This window comes from Sorex fumeus, unplaced genomic scaffold (genome assembly GCF_029834395.1).
Source record: "Sorex fumeus unplaced genomic scaffold, SorFum_2.1 ptg000019l, whole genome shotgun sequence".
In the NCBI taxonomy this organism is placed as follows: Eukaryota; Metazoa; Chordata; class Mammalia; order Eulipotyphla; family Soricidae; genus Sorex; species Sorex fumeus.
In genome coordinates this window covers 172,917-183,711 of record NW_026606076.1, presented here as the reverse complement: position 1 = coordinate 183,711, position 10,795 = coordinate 172,917, and the positions used below count along the sequence as shown (strand labels likewise).

Here is a 10,795-nt window from a genome sequence, read left to right as displayed (position 1 = left end):
GCGCACCGGGGGACCAACGCACAGTCAGCCCCGGGGGCGCGGACTTTCGGATTCCAGCGGCCGCCTTGGCTGGGAGCACCCGCTGCTGAGTCACCCCCAGTGCCAGAGCTCGGGGCCAACGTGCGCCCGCGCCTTCCCGGCCGGGCCCGCTTTCCCGACAGCGCAGAGAGGAGTCACCGGAGAAGGGGGTTGGGGACGGGGACGGGAGCGGGAGCCCTGGCGGGAATGAGGAAGGTTGAGCGTTGGGTGCGCGGGCGGGAAGGAAACCAGCCCGCTCCCCTTGGGGTGCATTCTTTGACGCAAACCTTGTGGGGACTCCAGCCTGGGGATGGGGAGGGGGTCCCCGCCAGGCTCGGGGCGCCCCTGAGCAGTGCGCATTGGAATTCATTCATTCCTGCGTGCGTGCATTCATTCATTCGGGAACGCGTCGTCTTTCCCCTTTCGGACCCAGATGCCCGTTTTTACAGACTCTGGGTCTTAAAGATCGGAGTTGGGGGGGGGGGGCTGGAGCGACAGCACGGCGGGTAGGGCGGTTCCCTGGCACGCGGTCGACCCGGGTTCGATTCCCAGCATCCCATAGGGTCCCCTGAGCACCGCCAGGAGTCATTCCTGAGTGCAGAGCCAGGAGGAACCCCTGAGCATCGCTGGGCATGACCCCGCTGCCCCCCCCAAAAAAAAAATCCGGAGGGAGAGAGAGAAGAGGAGGAGCCAGGGTGGGGAGAGTCCTCCCCTCCGTGGAGTTGGAGAGGGAAGAAGCAGAGATCTCAATGTAGGGGTGGGGGGAGCAGAGCCGGGCAGAGCTCAGGAAACATCGACCAGGACGAATGCCGGAGGGGGGGGGCTGGGAACCTGGGACCCCCGGGGACCCCAGACGCGTCTGGCAAGGGCTGTAGGAGAGAAAAAAAGAAAACAAAACACGAGCGCTTTGGAGACCAGCGCACGGGGTGTCTCCCTCCCTCGCCCCCCCGCTTGGGGACCTGGGGATGTGGGGGGCTGTCAGGAATGCTGACCGCTTGCCCGGTGGCCGCATTCGCCAGCACCCTTTACCCTACCGAGTGGGGGGGTGGGGTGGGGAGGCCAGACTTGGGGGCGCGGGGGGTCGGAATTCCGGCGCGCGCTCGGGAGGAAGGAAAGCGGGAGGAGACGGCGCGTCACGTCTCCAAGGTCCGCTCGGAAGGCACGTCTAGGGAGGGACCCTAGGGAGCCCCCCTCCAGCCCCAGAACTTCCCAGCCCGAGGCCCTCGGAGCCCCACCTCCGGGCCGCCGCTCGCCCCACCCCCGACCCTCCCCGCGCCCCGCCTCCGGGGCGCCCCAACTGACTTATAAAACGGGGCGTCGCGGAGGCGCGCGGGGCGCAGAGGCGGCGGCTCGTGGCGCGCACCCGGGAGCGGCTGGTCCTTGCGATTCCGGCGGCCCCGCGAGGCTCCCCCAGCGCGGACACCCTCTTTCTCTGCCCGGCGACCCCCGCCCGCCGGCAGCCCCCCACCCAGCCACCCACGCTCCTCGGCCCACTCCCGCCGCGAAGGATGCGGTGCGCCCCGACGGCGGGGGCCGCGCTGGTGCTGTGCGCCGCCACCGCGGGTCTGCTGAGCGCGCAGGGCCGCCCCGCGCCCCCCGAGCCGCCGCGCTTCGCGTCCTGGGACGAGGTCAACGTGCTGGCCCACGGGCTCCTGCAGCTCGGCCACGGGCTCCGCGAACACGTGGAGCGGACCCGGGGGCAGCTGGACGAGCTGGAGCGACGGCTGGGAGCGTGCGGCGGCCGCGCCGCCTGCGCGGAACCCGGGGACGCGGCCGCGTCCTCGGCGCGGCCACCCCAGACGGTGCCGGAGGCGGCCCCCGACGCCCTCCAGAGCTTGCAGGTGAGCGCGCACCCCCGGTTCCACCACCCACCCACCCCCCCATCCTGACTTTGCATCCTCGCCGGGAGACGGGGCTCCGCGGGCGCTCCTGAGCCCCGGGCCGGGTTTCCAGGCTGCAGAGTGGCACGGACTGACCTTTAGGGGGAGGAAAAATTGCGAGGTCACCCCAGCAGACCGCCGCTTCTCCCCGTAGACGCAGATCAGGGCCCAGAACAGCAGGATCGAGCAACTCTTCCAGAAGGTGTCCCAACAGCAGCGGCATCTGGAGAAGCAGCAGCTGAGAATCCAGAAACTTCAGAGTCAGGTAAACTCGAACCCAGTCCGGCTCAAGGAGGGAGGGCGCTGGTCTGGCAGCCTGATTCAGCCAGACCTGACATCCTCCCTCTCTGCTCATCCTCTCCCAGGTGGGCCTCCTGGCCCCCGTGCCCCTGAAACATGGGGTTGCCAAGCCCGCCAGGAAGAAGAGGCTCCCCAAGATGGACCAGTTGGGTGGTCCGGCCCACAACATCAGCCTCCTGCACCGTGAGTGCCGGATCCCTTCCTCTCCCGGGTTCTGCCCAAAGGGAAGGGCTGAGGGTGCTGCTGGCTGTGTGAGCCAGGGGGGTGCTCTGGATTCAAGGGACGGGCACCCTGACTCTTCTCTCAGCCTTGACTTTGTAAGCAGGCCACCTCTCGCTGGAGGGAAGAGAGGATCTGAAAAGAAATTGAGCTGTAAGGAGGTAGTGAAGTGGGGTGTGTGTGTGTGTGTGTGTGTGTGTACCCAAATCTCCCTAAAAGATTGAAGGTTTTTGTTTCTGGGTCACACCCAGCGATGCTCAGGGCTTACTCCTTACTCGGGAATGACTCCTCTTTGTGGTGCTCTGGGGGGGGGGGGGACCCTATGGGATGCCAGGGATCGAACCCAGGTCGGCTGTGTGCGAGGCAAACGCCCTCCCCGCTGTACTATCTCTCTGTCACAAGATTGAAAGTTTTGGGGGTCAGGAGTGCTAGTACAGCAGCTAAGGTGCTTTTGTTTTTTTTATATCCAGCCAAATTACCCCACCCCTACGTTCCTTGGCACAGGTAGGCTAATCACCTGAGCACCCGCAGGGCGTGGTCCCCAAACAAAAACGGGCAAGAATTGACAGTTTCAAATAAGAAAAGAGAAATAAGCAGGGAGTCCTGGCCAGACGGTGAAGAGAAAGAATCCCCCGAGGCGACCCTTTCCTCTTAAGTTTTAAGTATGGATCCGAGAAAGTGGGTGCAGCTGAGGCCCACCCCCATCTCAGGAGCAAGGGACATTCTTGCTTTTTTTTTCTTTTTTTTTTTTCTTTTTGGGTCACACCCGGCAATGCACAGGCGTTATTCCTGGCTCTGCGCTCAGGAACGACTCCTGGCGGTGCTTGGGGGACCCTATGGGATGCTGGGAATCGAACCCGGGTCGCCTGCGTGCAAGGCAAACACCCTACCCGCTGTGCTATCACTCCAGCCCCAATTCTTGCATTTCTTGAAAGTTCCGGGGGGGTTCTGACCCTCTCCCCTGAATCCTCCACCTCTGAGTTTGTTTGTTTTTTGCCCCCAAAGTCCCTGGTGACCCCCTCTCCCAACCCCTCCCTCTGCATCCTGATTTTGGGGTCCCTCTGGGGTCCATCCCGAATGCCCCAGCACAGCCGCCTCCTGCTTCAGCCCCTGGAGTTCAGGACAAGCCTGTTTCTTTCTCCCTGTGGTTCACGAACTCATCAGCTAAGTTCTGCGGCTCTGGTGGCGGCCAACTGGGTGAAAGTTTGGGTCGCCCCTCTGTACCCCGCCTTCACACCCCGGGGCAGCTGGGGCTGGTGGCTGCCATCCAGGCCCCCAAGTCTAGTCCCCCCTCGGTCATCCGGGTCCAATACCCCCCTTCCACCCTGACCTCCCCCGCATCACCCCCACCCCTGGCGCAGTGAGTCCTGCATCTGGCGCGCAGGTCCGACCTCCCAGAGGATGCAGGGGAAGGGGGGGGGGAGGGGGAGGGGAGGGGAGGGAAGGGGTTCCGACTTGGGGACTCCCAGCCTGCAGCCAGCCCAGTAGGGGAAAGTTCACGGCCTGAGCAGCAGACAGCTGGTGCTAATTGAAACTGCCCCCGGGCTGCTTGGCTTGGCCAACCGCCCGCTCCTATTGGCCAGGAGGAAAAGTAGGGGAAAGGGGAGCTGCCTGGGGGGCCGGAAAGTATTTCCAGCCTCTCTGGGCCCGCCCCCGCCCCAGCCCCCCTCCTCTTCTGCTCCCTTCTCTGGATTTCCCCTTCGGGCCCCCCCACGACCTTTTCCCCACTTTCCCGGCAGGGCGTGGGCGGGGCGTGGGCGGGGCCTCGGGAAGCCACGCCCACCCATTCCTCCCCATCCTTCCCCTCCCCCCACCTGGGGTGCCCAGGCCAGGCGTCCGCACCTCTCCAGTGCCAGTGCCTGGTCCCATGCAGCATCTTCCACTCACATAAAGCCCAGGCAGAGAGACCCCTCTCCTTTCACTTTTGTGTGAGTGTGTGTGCTTTTTATTTTTATTATTATTATTATTTTTTGCTTTTTGGGTCACACCCGGCAATGCGCAGGGGTTCCTCCTGGCTCTGCACTCAGGAGTCACTCCTGGCGGTGCTCAGGGGACCCTATGGGATGCTGGGAATCGAACCCGGGTCGGCCGCGTGCAAGGCAAATGCCCCACCCGCTGCGCTCTCCAGACCCGAGGTGGGGGTATTTTGAGCTCACCTCCTTGTGCCCTTCTCTCGTGCCAGTCTTTTTATTTTATTTTATTTTTTTTTGCTTTTTGGGTCACACCCGGCAATGCACAGGGGTTCCTCCTGGCTCTGCGCTCAGGAATTACCCCTGGTGGTGCTCAGGGGACCATATGGGATGCTGGGAATTGAACCCTTGGCCGCATGCAAGGCAAACGCCCTCCCCGCTGTGCTATTGTTCCAGCCCCCTCTCATTCCAGTCTTGCTTGTCTGCTACATCCCTGGGACTGATCTCCCGGCTCAGCCTGTCCCCTTCTTCCCCGCAGGGCTGCCCAGAGACTGCCAGGAGCTGTTTGAAAACGGGGAGCGGCAAAGTGGCCTCTTCCAGATCCAGCCCCAGGGGTCCCCTCCGTTCCTGGTAAACTGCAAGATGACCTCAGGTAGGGGCTGCTGGCCCACCGGGGAGCCCCACATCCCACTGTCTTTTGGGGAGATACAGGGAGCCTGGGATCCTGCAAGGCTTTACCACTAAGCCACAAACCTCCATCCTACTGACGTTCCGCCCAGTTTCCAGCCTCCTCCTCTGCCCATGCCCCTCACCTTGGCCTGGCCCCTTCTCAGACGTACCCCCCCCCAACCTCCAGAGCCCCCTCCTTTCACCAGGGTCCCTGACACCACCATTTTGGGCCTTTCCTGCGCCCCGTAGTCCTTTCTGTCATCATTCCCCTTTTTTTTCTTTTTTTTTTTTTTGCTTTTTTTGGGGTCACACCCAGCGGTGCACAGGGGTTACTCCTGGCTCTGCACTCAGAAATCACTTTTGGTGGTGCTCGGGGGACCATATGGGATGCTGGGAATCGAACCCGGGTCGGCCGCGTGCAAGGCAAACGCCCTACCCGCTGTGCTATCGCTCCAGCCCCATCATTTGCCTGGAGGCGACTTCCAGTGACCTTTCCTCTCTCCCTGGGCAGATGGAGGCTGGACGGTGATTCAGAGGCGCCAGGATGGCTCTGTGGATTTTAACCAGTCCTGGGAAGCCTACAAGAATGGCTTTGGTGATCCTAGAGGTACGTGGGCCTAATTGGTACCCATAGGAATAGGAGAGGGGCGGAGCAAAAGAAGAGTGGGTGGGGCCACGGGGAGGGGCGGGGCAAAGAAATGGGCGGGGCCTGCGATGAGGGGTGAAGCCAATAGCAATCAGGTAGGGGGTGGAGCGAAAGAAGAGTGGGTGGGGGCATAGGGAGAGGGGCGGGGTGAAAGACATGGGCGGGGCCTGCGATGAGGGGTGAAGCCAATAGCAATCAGGTAGGGGGTGGAGCAAAAGAAGAGTGGGTGGGGCCATGGGGAGAGGGGCGGGGCGAAAAACATGGGCGGGGCTTGTGATGAGGGGTGAGGCCAATAGCAATCAGGTAGGGGGTGGAGCAAAAGGAGAGTGGGTGGGGGCATAGGGAGAGGGGCGGGGCGAAAGACATGGGCGGGGCCTGTGATGAGGGGTGAAGCCAATAGCAATGAGGTAGGGGGTGGGGCAAAAGAGAAGTGGGAGGGGCTGTGGCGAGAGGCGGGGCAGTGGGAAAGGGGGAGGAGCAAAAGAAGTGGAAGGTGTCTGGTGGGGAGTGGGAGGGGCTTAGGTGAGGGGCGGGGTAAGTGGGCGGGGCTGTGAGGATAGGGGCGGAGCAAGTGAGCTCACAGCTTTGTGTCATCCTGCTTTAGGGGAGTTCTGGCTTGGCTTGGAGAAGATTCACCGAATCCTGGGGGACCAGGGCGGCAAGCTGGCCGTGCAGCTGCAGGACTGGGAGGGAAACACGGAGTCCCTGCAGTTCCCGGTGCACCTGGGGGGCGAGGACACAGCCTATAGCTTGCAGCTCCCAGCACCCCTGGCCAGTGAATTAGGCGCCACCAGCATTGATCACTCCCTGCCCTTCGCCACGTGGGATCAGGACCATGACCTCCTCGGGAACAAGAATTGTGCCAAGAGCCTTTCTGGTGAGCCTGCTCTGTCCTCCCGCCTTCCTGACTGTGTCACAACCCCTTCCTGCCTTTCACGGGCCCTCCCCACCTTGTCCATCTCTCCTCTCCTCTGTCCAATGGGGACAGCCCCGTGAGCAATCACAGAGGAGGAGCACGCATGCTCTGCATGTGGGCAGCCAGATTTGAGTCCCAGCACTGCATGCACCCAGGGCATCATTGCATAGTACCCCTGAGCACCACTGGGAGTTGCCCCTAGTGCCCTGGGAGGTGGCCCCAAAATTAAAAGGTAAAGGTAAAGGTAAAGGCCCTCCCGTTGATCATCGATTTGCTCGAGCGGGCCCAGTAACGTCTCCACTGGAGACTTTGTTGTTACTGTGTCTGGCACATCGAATACGTCACGGGGAGCTTGCCAGGCTCTGCCGTGCGGGCGAGATACTCTCGGTAGCTTGCCGGGCTCTCCGAGAGGGGCGGAGGAATCGAACTCGGGTCGGCCATGTTGGCTGCGTGCAAGGCAAACGCCCTACCGCTGTGCTATCGCTCCAGCCCCCAAAATTAATTCACAGTTTTTCAGGGGCGCAGGGACTGGTGCGATAGTATAGTGAATAGGGTGCCTGCCTAGTCAGGTGTAGCCCTAAAACCAAAAATAAAATAAAAGCCTTTGATTGGCTCTTTTTTTTGGCTTTTTTTTGGGGGGGGTCACACCCGGTGATGCTCAGGGGTTATTTCTGGCTCATGCACTCAGGAATTACTCCTTTTTTTTTTTTTTTTGAATTTTGGGTCACACTTGGTGATGCACAGGGCTTACTCCTGGCTCATGCACTCAGGAATTACTCCTGCCAGTGCTTAGGGGACCATATGGGATGCTGGGAATCGAACCCAGGTCGGCCGCGTGCAAGGCAAATGCCCTACCCGCTGTGCTATCGCTCCAGCCCCCTTTGATTGGCTTTGGAAGGTGCCCCACACAGAGATGGAGCTTGCTGTGGGTATTAATTTATCATTCAGGAGGCTGAGACCTGCCCCCACAGACCCTGAATATGGCCCAGGTTCTTTTTGCCAACCCCTGCGGGACCCTTTCCCTTCCCTGATGTTTGAGGTTTGGGCCAGGCTGGATGATCTCACGTCCCTTCTTTTCCCATTCCCCATCCCGGCAGGTGGCTGGTGGTTTGGCACCTGTGGTCATTCCAACCTCAACGGCCAGTACTTCCACACCATTCCCAGACAGCGGCCGCAGCGGAAGAAGGGAATCTTCTGGAAGACCTGGCGGGGCCGCTACTACCCGCTGCAGGCCACCACTATGTTGATCCAGCCCAGAGTGGCCGCTGCCTCCTAGCCTTGGGGCAGGGCGGGGCCTGGATGCAGGTTCCTAAGGAAAAAGTGACTTGAAGGGGCACTTTGCCCCGGTAGGGGCTCTGGGCAGCCCGCCATTGGAGAGGCATCCCCACCCAGTTCCAGAATGGGGGTGCTACCAGGTAGTGGTGCCCCCCCCCCCCCGCCAGCAGACAAGGACTGAGCTGGAAGATGGGGGGCAGGGCACAGGCCCTGGAGATACAGGACCAAGTGGGCACCAGGGCCCGGTTCTTGGCCACCAGAGGAATGGAGAGATGGCAGAGGGACCCCCGGGGTAGGGTGGGTGGGCTGAGCAGTCAGAGCGGTGTACCCTCCAGCGAATACCAGTCTGGATTCTTGGGTCACATTGACTAGCTGGGGCAAAAACAACCCCCCCCCTTTGCTGTTGGGTGTGGGTGCCCCCGGGCAATGACATGTTGGCGCTGGCATTTGGGTGGAGCTCACGAATTCTTGGAATAAAAGCGGATCTCAGAACATTGCGTGCTCTGTCCTCCGGGAGGTGGTGGTGGTGGTGGTTGTTTGCTAGTGGGCGGTTTGAAAGGCCTAGTCAAGCTGAGTGCCCAGGGACAAGGTCTCCCGGGGGTCACTCCCATGCTGACCGAGGTTGCCACAGACCACTGGCCACCGGAGATGGACTTCTAGTTGTTTATTCAGACTGGCAAAATCAGGGCAAGGGAGATAGTACAATGGGAAGGGCGCTAACTTCGCACATGGCCGAACCAAGTTTTTTCTTTTTTCTTTTTTTTTTGCTTTTTGGGTCACACCCAGCGATGCTCAGGGGTTACTCCTGGCTCATGCACTCAGGAAAATTGCTCCTGGCGGTGCTCGGGGGACCATATGGGATGCTGGGAACTGAACCTGGGTTGACCATGTTGGCTGCGTGCAAGGCAAACGCCCTACCCGCTATGCTATCACTCCAGCCCCTTTTTCTTTTTCTGCTTTATGGGTCTCACCCGGCAATGCACAGGGGTTACTCCTGGCTCTGCACTCTCAGGAATTACTCCTGGCGGTGCTCAGGGGGACCATATGGGATGCTGGGACTCGAACCCGGGCCGTCCACCTGCAAGGCAAGAGCCCTACCCCCTGTGTTACAGCTACAGCCCCTGACCTAGGTTCAATTCCCAATATCCTATAGGGTCCCCCGAGCCCTGCAAGGAATGATTCATGGGTACAGAACCAGGAGTAAGCCCTGAGTTTGCTGGGTATGGCTCCAGAGAAAAAATAAGAAAGACCCAAATAGTTAAATGAACCCTCCGATTATTCAATTGTTACACAACCAGATAACAGAAAACCAAAGTGTCCTTTTCTTTTTGGGTGACATACCTGGGGTGCTCAGAAATCGCGCCTGGCGGAGCTCATGAAGCCATACAGAGGATTTGAACCTGGGCCCCTGCGTGCATGGCAAGCTTTTTTTTTTTTCTTTTTGGGTCACACCTGGCAATGCACAGGGGTTACTCCTGGCTCTGCACTCAGGAATTATCCCTGGCGCTGCTCAGGGGACCATATGGGATGCTGGAAATTGAACTTGGGTCGGCTGCTTGCAAGGCAAATGCCCTACCCGCTGTGCTATCGCTCCAGCCCCCATGGCAAGCATTTTAACCTTTGAACTATCTCAGTGCCCATGAGAGCCTGGTTCCTGATCAGTCTTGGAAGTAACTAGAGTCAGGATGAGTGAACTTAGATGGGTCCCAACTGCAGAACGGGAGGATTTTTGTTTGTTTGGGGGTGTTGGTGCTCAGGGATCACTCCTGGCAGGGCTCCAAGGACCCTATGGGGTGCCAGGGATTGAACCCAGGTCTGTCACATGCAAGATAAACACCCTATTTGCTGTATTATCACTCCAGCCCTGAATTGGATTTTTTTTCCATGCACTTTTGATAGGACTTAGGTGTCCTGGTTTTGTGGTTTTTTGTTTTGTTTTGTTTTAGGACCTCATCCAGCTGTGCTCAGGGCTTTCTCCTGGCTCTGCCTCTCAGGGATCACTCCTGATGGGCCTTGGAGACCATATGGGGTGCTAGGGATGGAATCCAGTCAGCCACATGCAAGACAAGCGCCCTCCCCACTGGACTGACTCTCAAGCCCGGACTTTGGAGTTTGCATGGCTGCAGGGTGGAGCCCAGAACTTTCTACAAAGCCAGATAGTTGCTGTTGGTTGGCCTTGAAGCTTCTTGCCGGGCCCACAGAACTGGAGATCTGAGTCCAGACCTTTCTCCGGGGAAGTGATTTTCAAAACTCTCCAGGTTCAGTTTCTGCGTCTGCAAAATGCGGAACGTTTTTGTTACGCTTCTCATCACCCTCGGGACTGGATCTGAATACAGTCACTGCCCTTAAGAATTCCTTGGAACCAGACACCATGTGTGCACGGCGAAACATTAGCCGTCATCGCTGATACTATTATTGCTACTATGACCTATGCTGGGTGGGGGTGGTGGAGGTGGGTATAGCCCAGACAGTAGAAGAGGCTTAAAGGTGCAAACGGCTCTGGGGTCAGTTTTCAAGGAAGGGCGACAATTGTACAGTAGGAAGGATGGCATTCCAGCAGCACTGTGTCCTGGGCGAGTCAACCCTGGTGGCGGCGGCGGGAACTGCATTTCGGCACTGATAACCAGGTCGCTGTCCCACCTGGCCACCGCCCGGGACAGAAAAGGAGCCAGTTGCATGGGCTTGCGCGGGACAAGGTTTAGGTCAGAAAATGCAGTGGGGCGGGGAGAGTGATAGCACAGCGGTAGGGCGTTTGCCTTGCATGCAGCCAACGTGGCCCACACAGGTTCGATTCCCATGGTCCCCCGAGCACCGCCAGGTGTAATTCCTGAGTGCATGAGCCAGGGGTAACCCCTGAGCATCCGGGTGTGACGCAAAAAAGCAAAAAAAAAAAAAAAAAGAAAGAAAATGCATTGGGGATGGCGCTTATTTTGCATGCGGCTGACCCGGGTTCGATCACGGG

General features: G+C 59.6%; 1 protein-coding gene across 1 annotated transcript; it reads left to right on the top strand.

Moving 5' to 3' along the window:
- Positions 1-1,500: 1,500 nt before the first annotated feature.
- Positions 1,501-8,113, top strand: ANGPTL4 (angiopoietin like 4). Its single transcript, XM_056113186.1, has 7 exons — positions 1,501-1,859; positions 2,053-2,163; positions 2,264-2,381; positions 4,866-4,979; positions 5,508-5,603; positions 6,247-6,519; positions 7,656-8,113. The coding sequence occupies exons 1-7, from the start codon at positions 1,527-1,529 to the stop codon at positions 7,832-7,834; spliced, it is 1,224 nt and encodes a 407-aa protein (XP_055969161.1). The 5' UTR covers positions 1,501-1,526; the 3' UTR covers positions 7,835-8,113.
- The last annotated feature ends 2,682 nt before the right edge of the window (positions 8,114-10,795 follow it).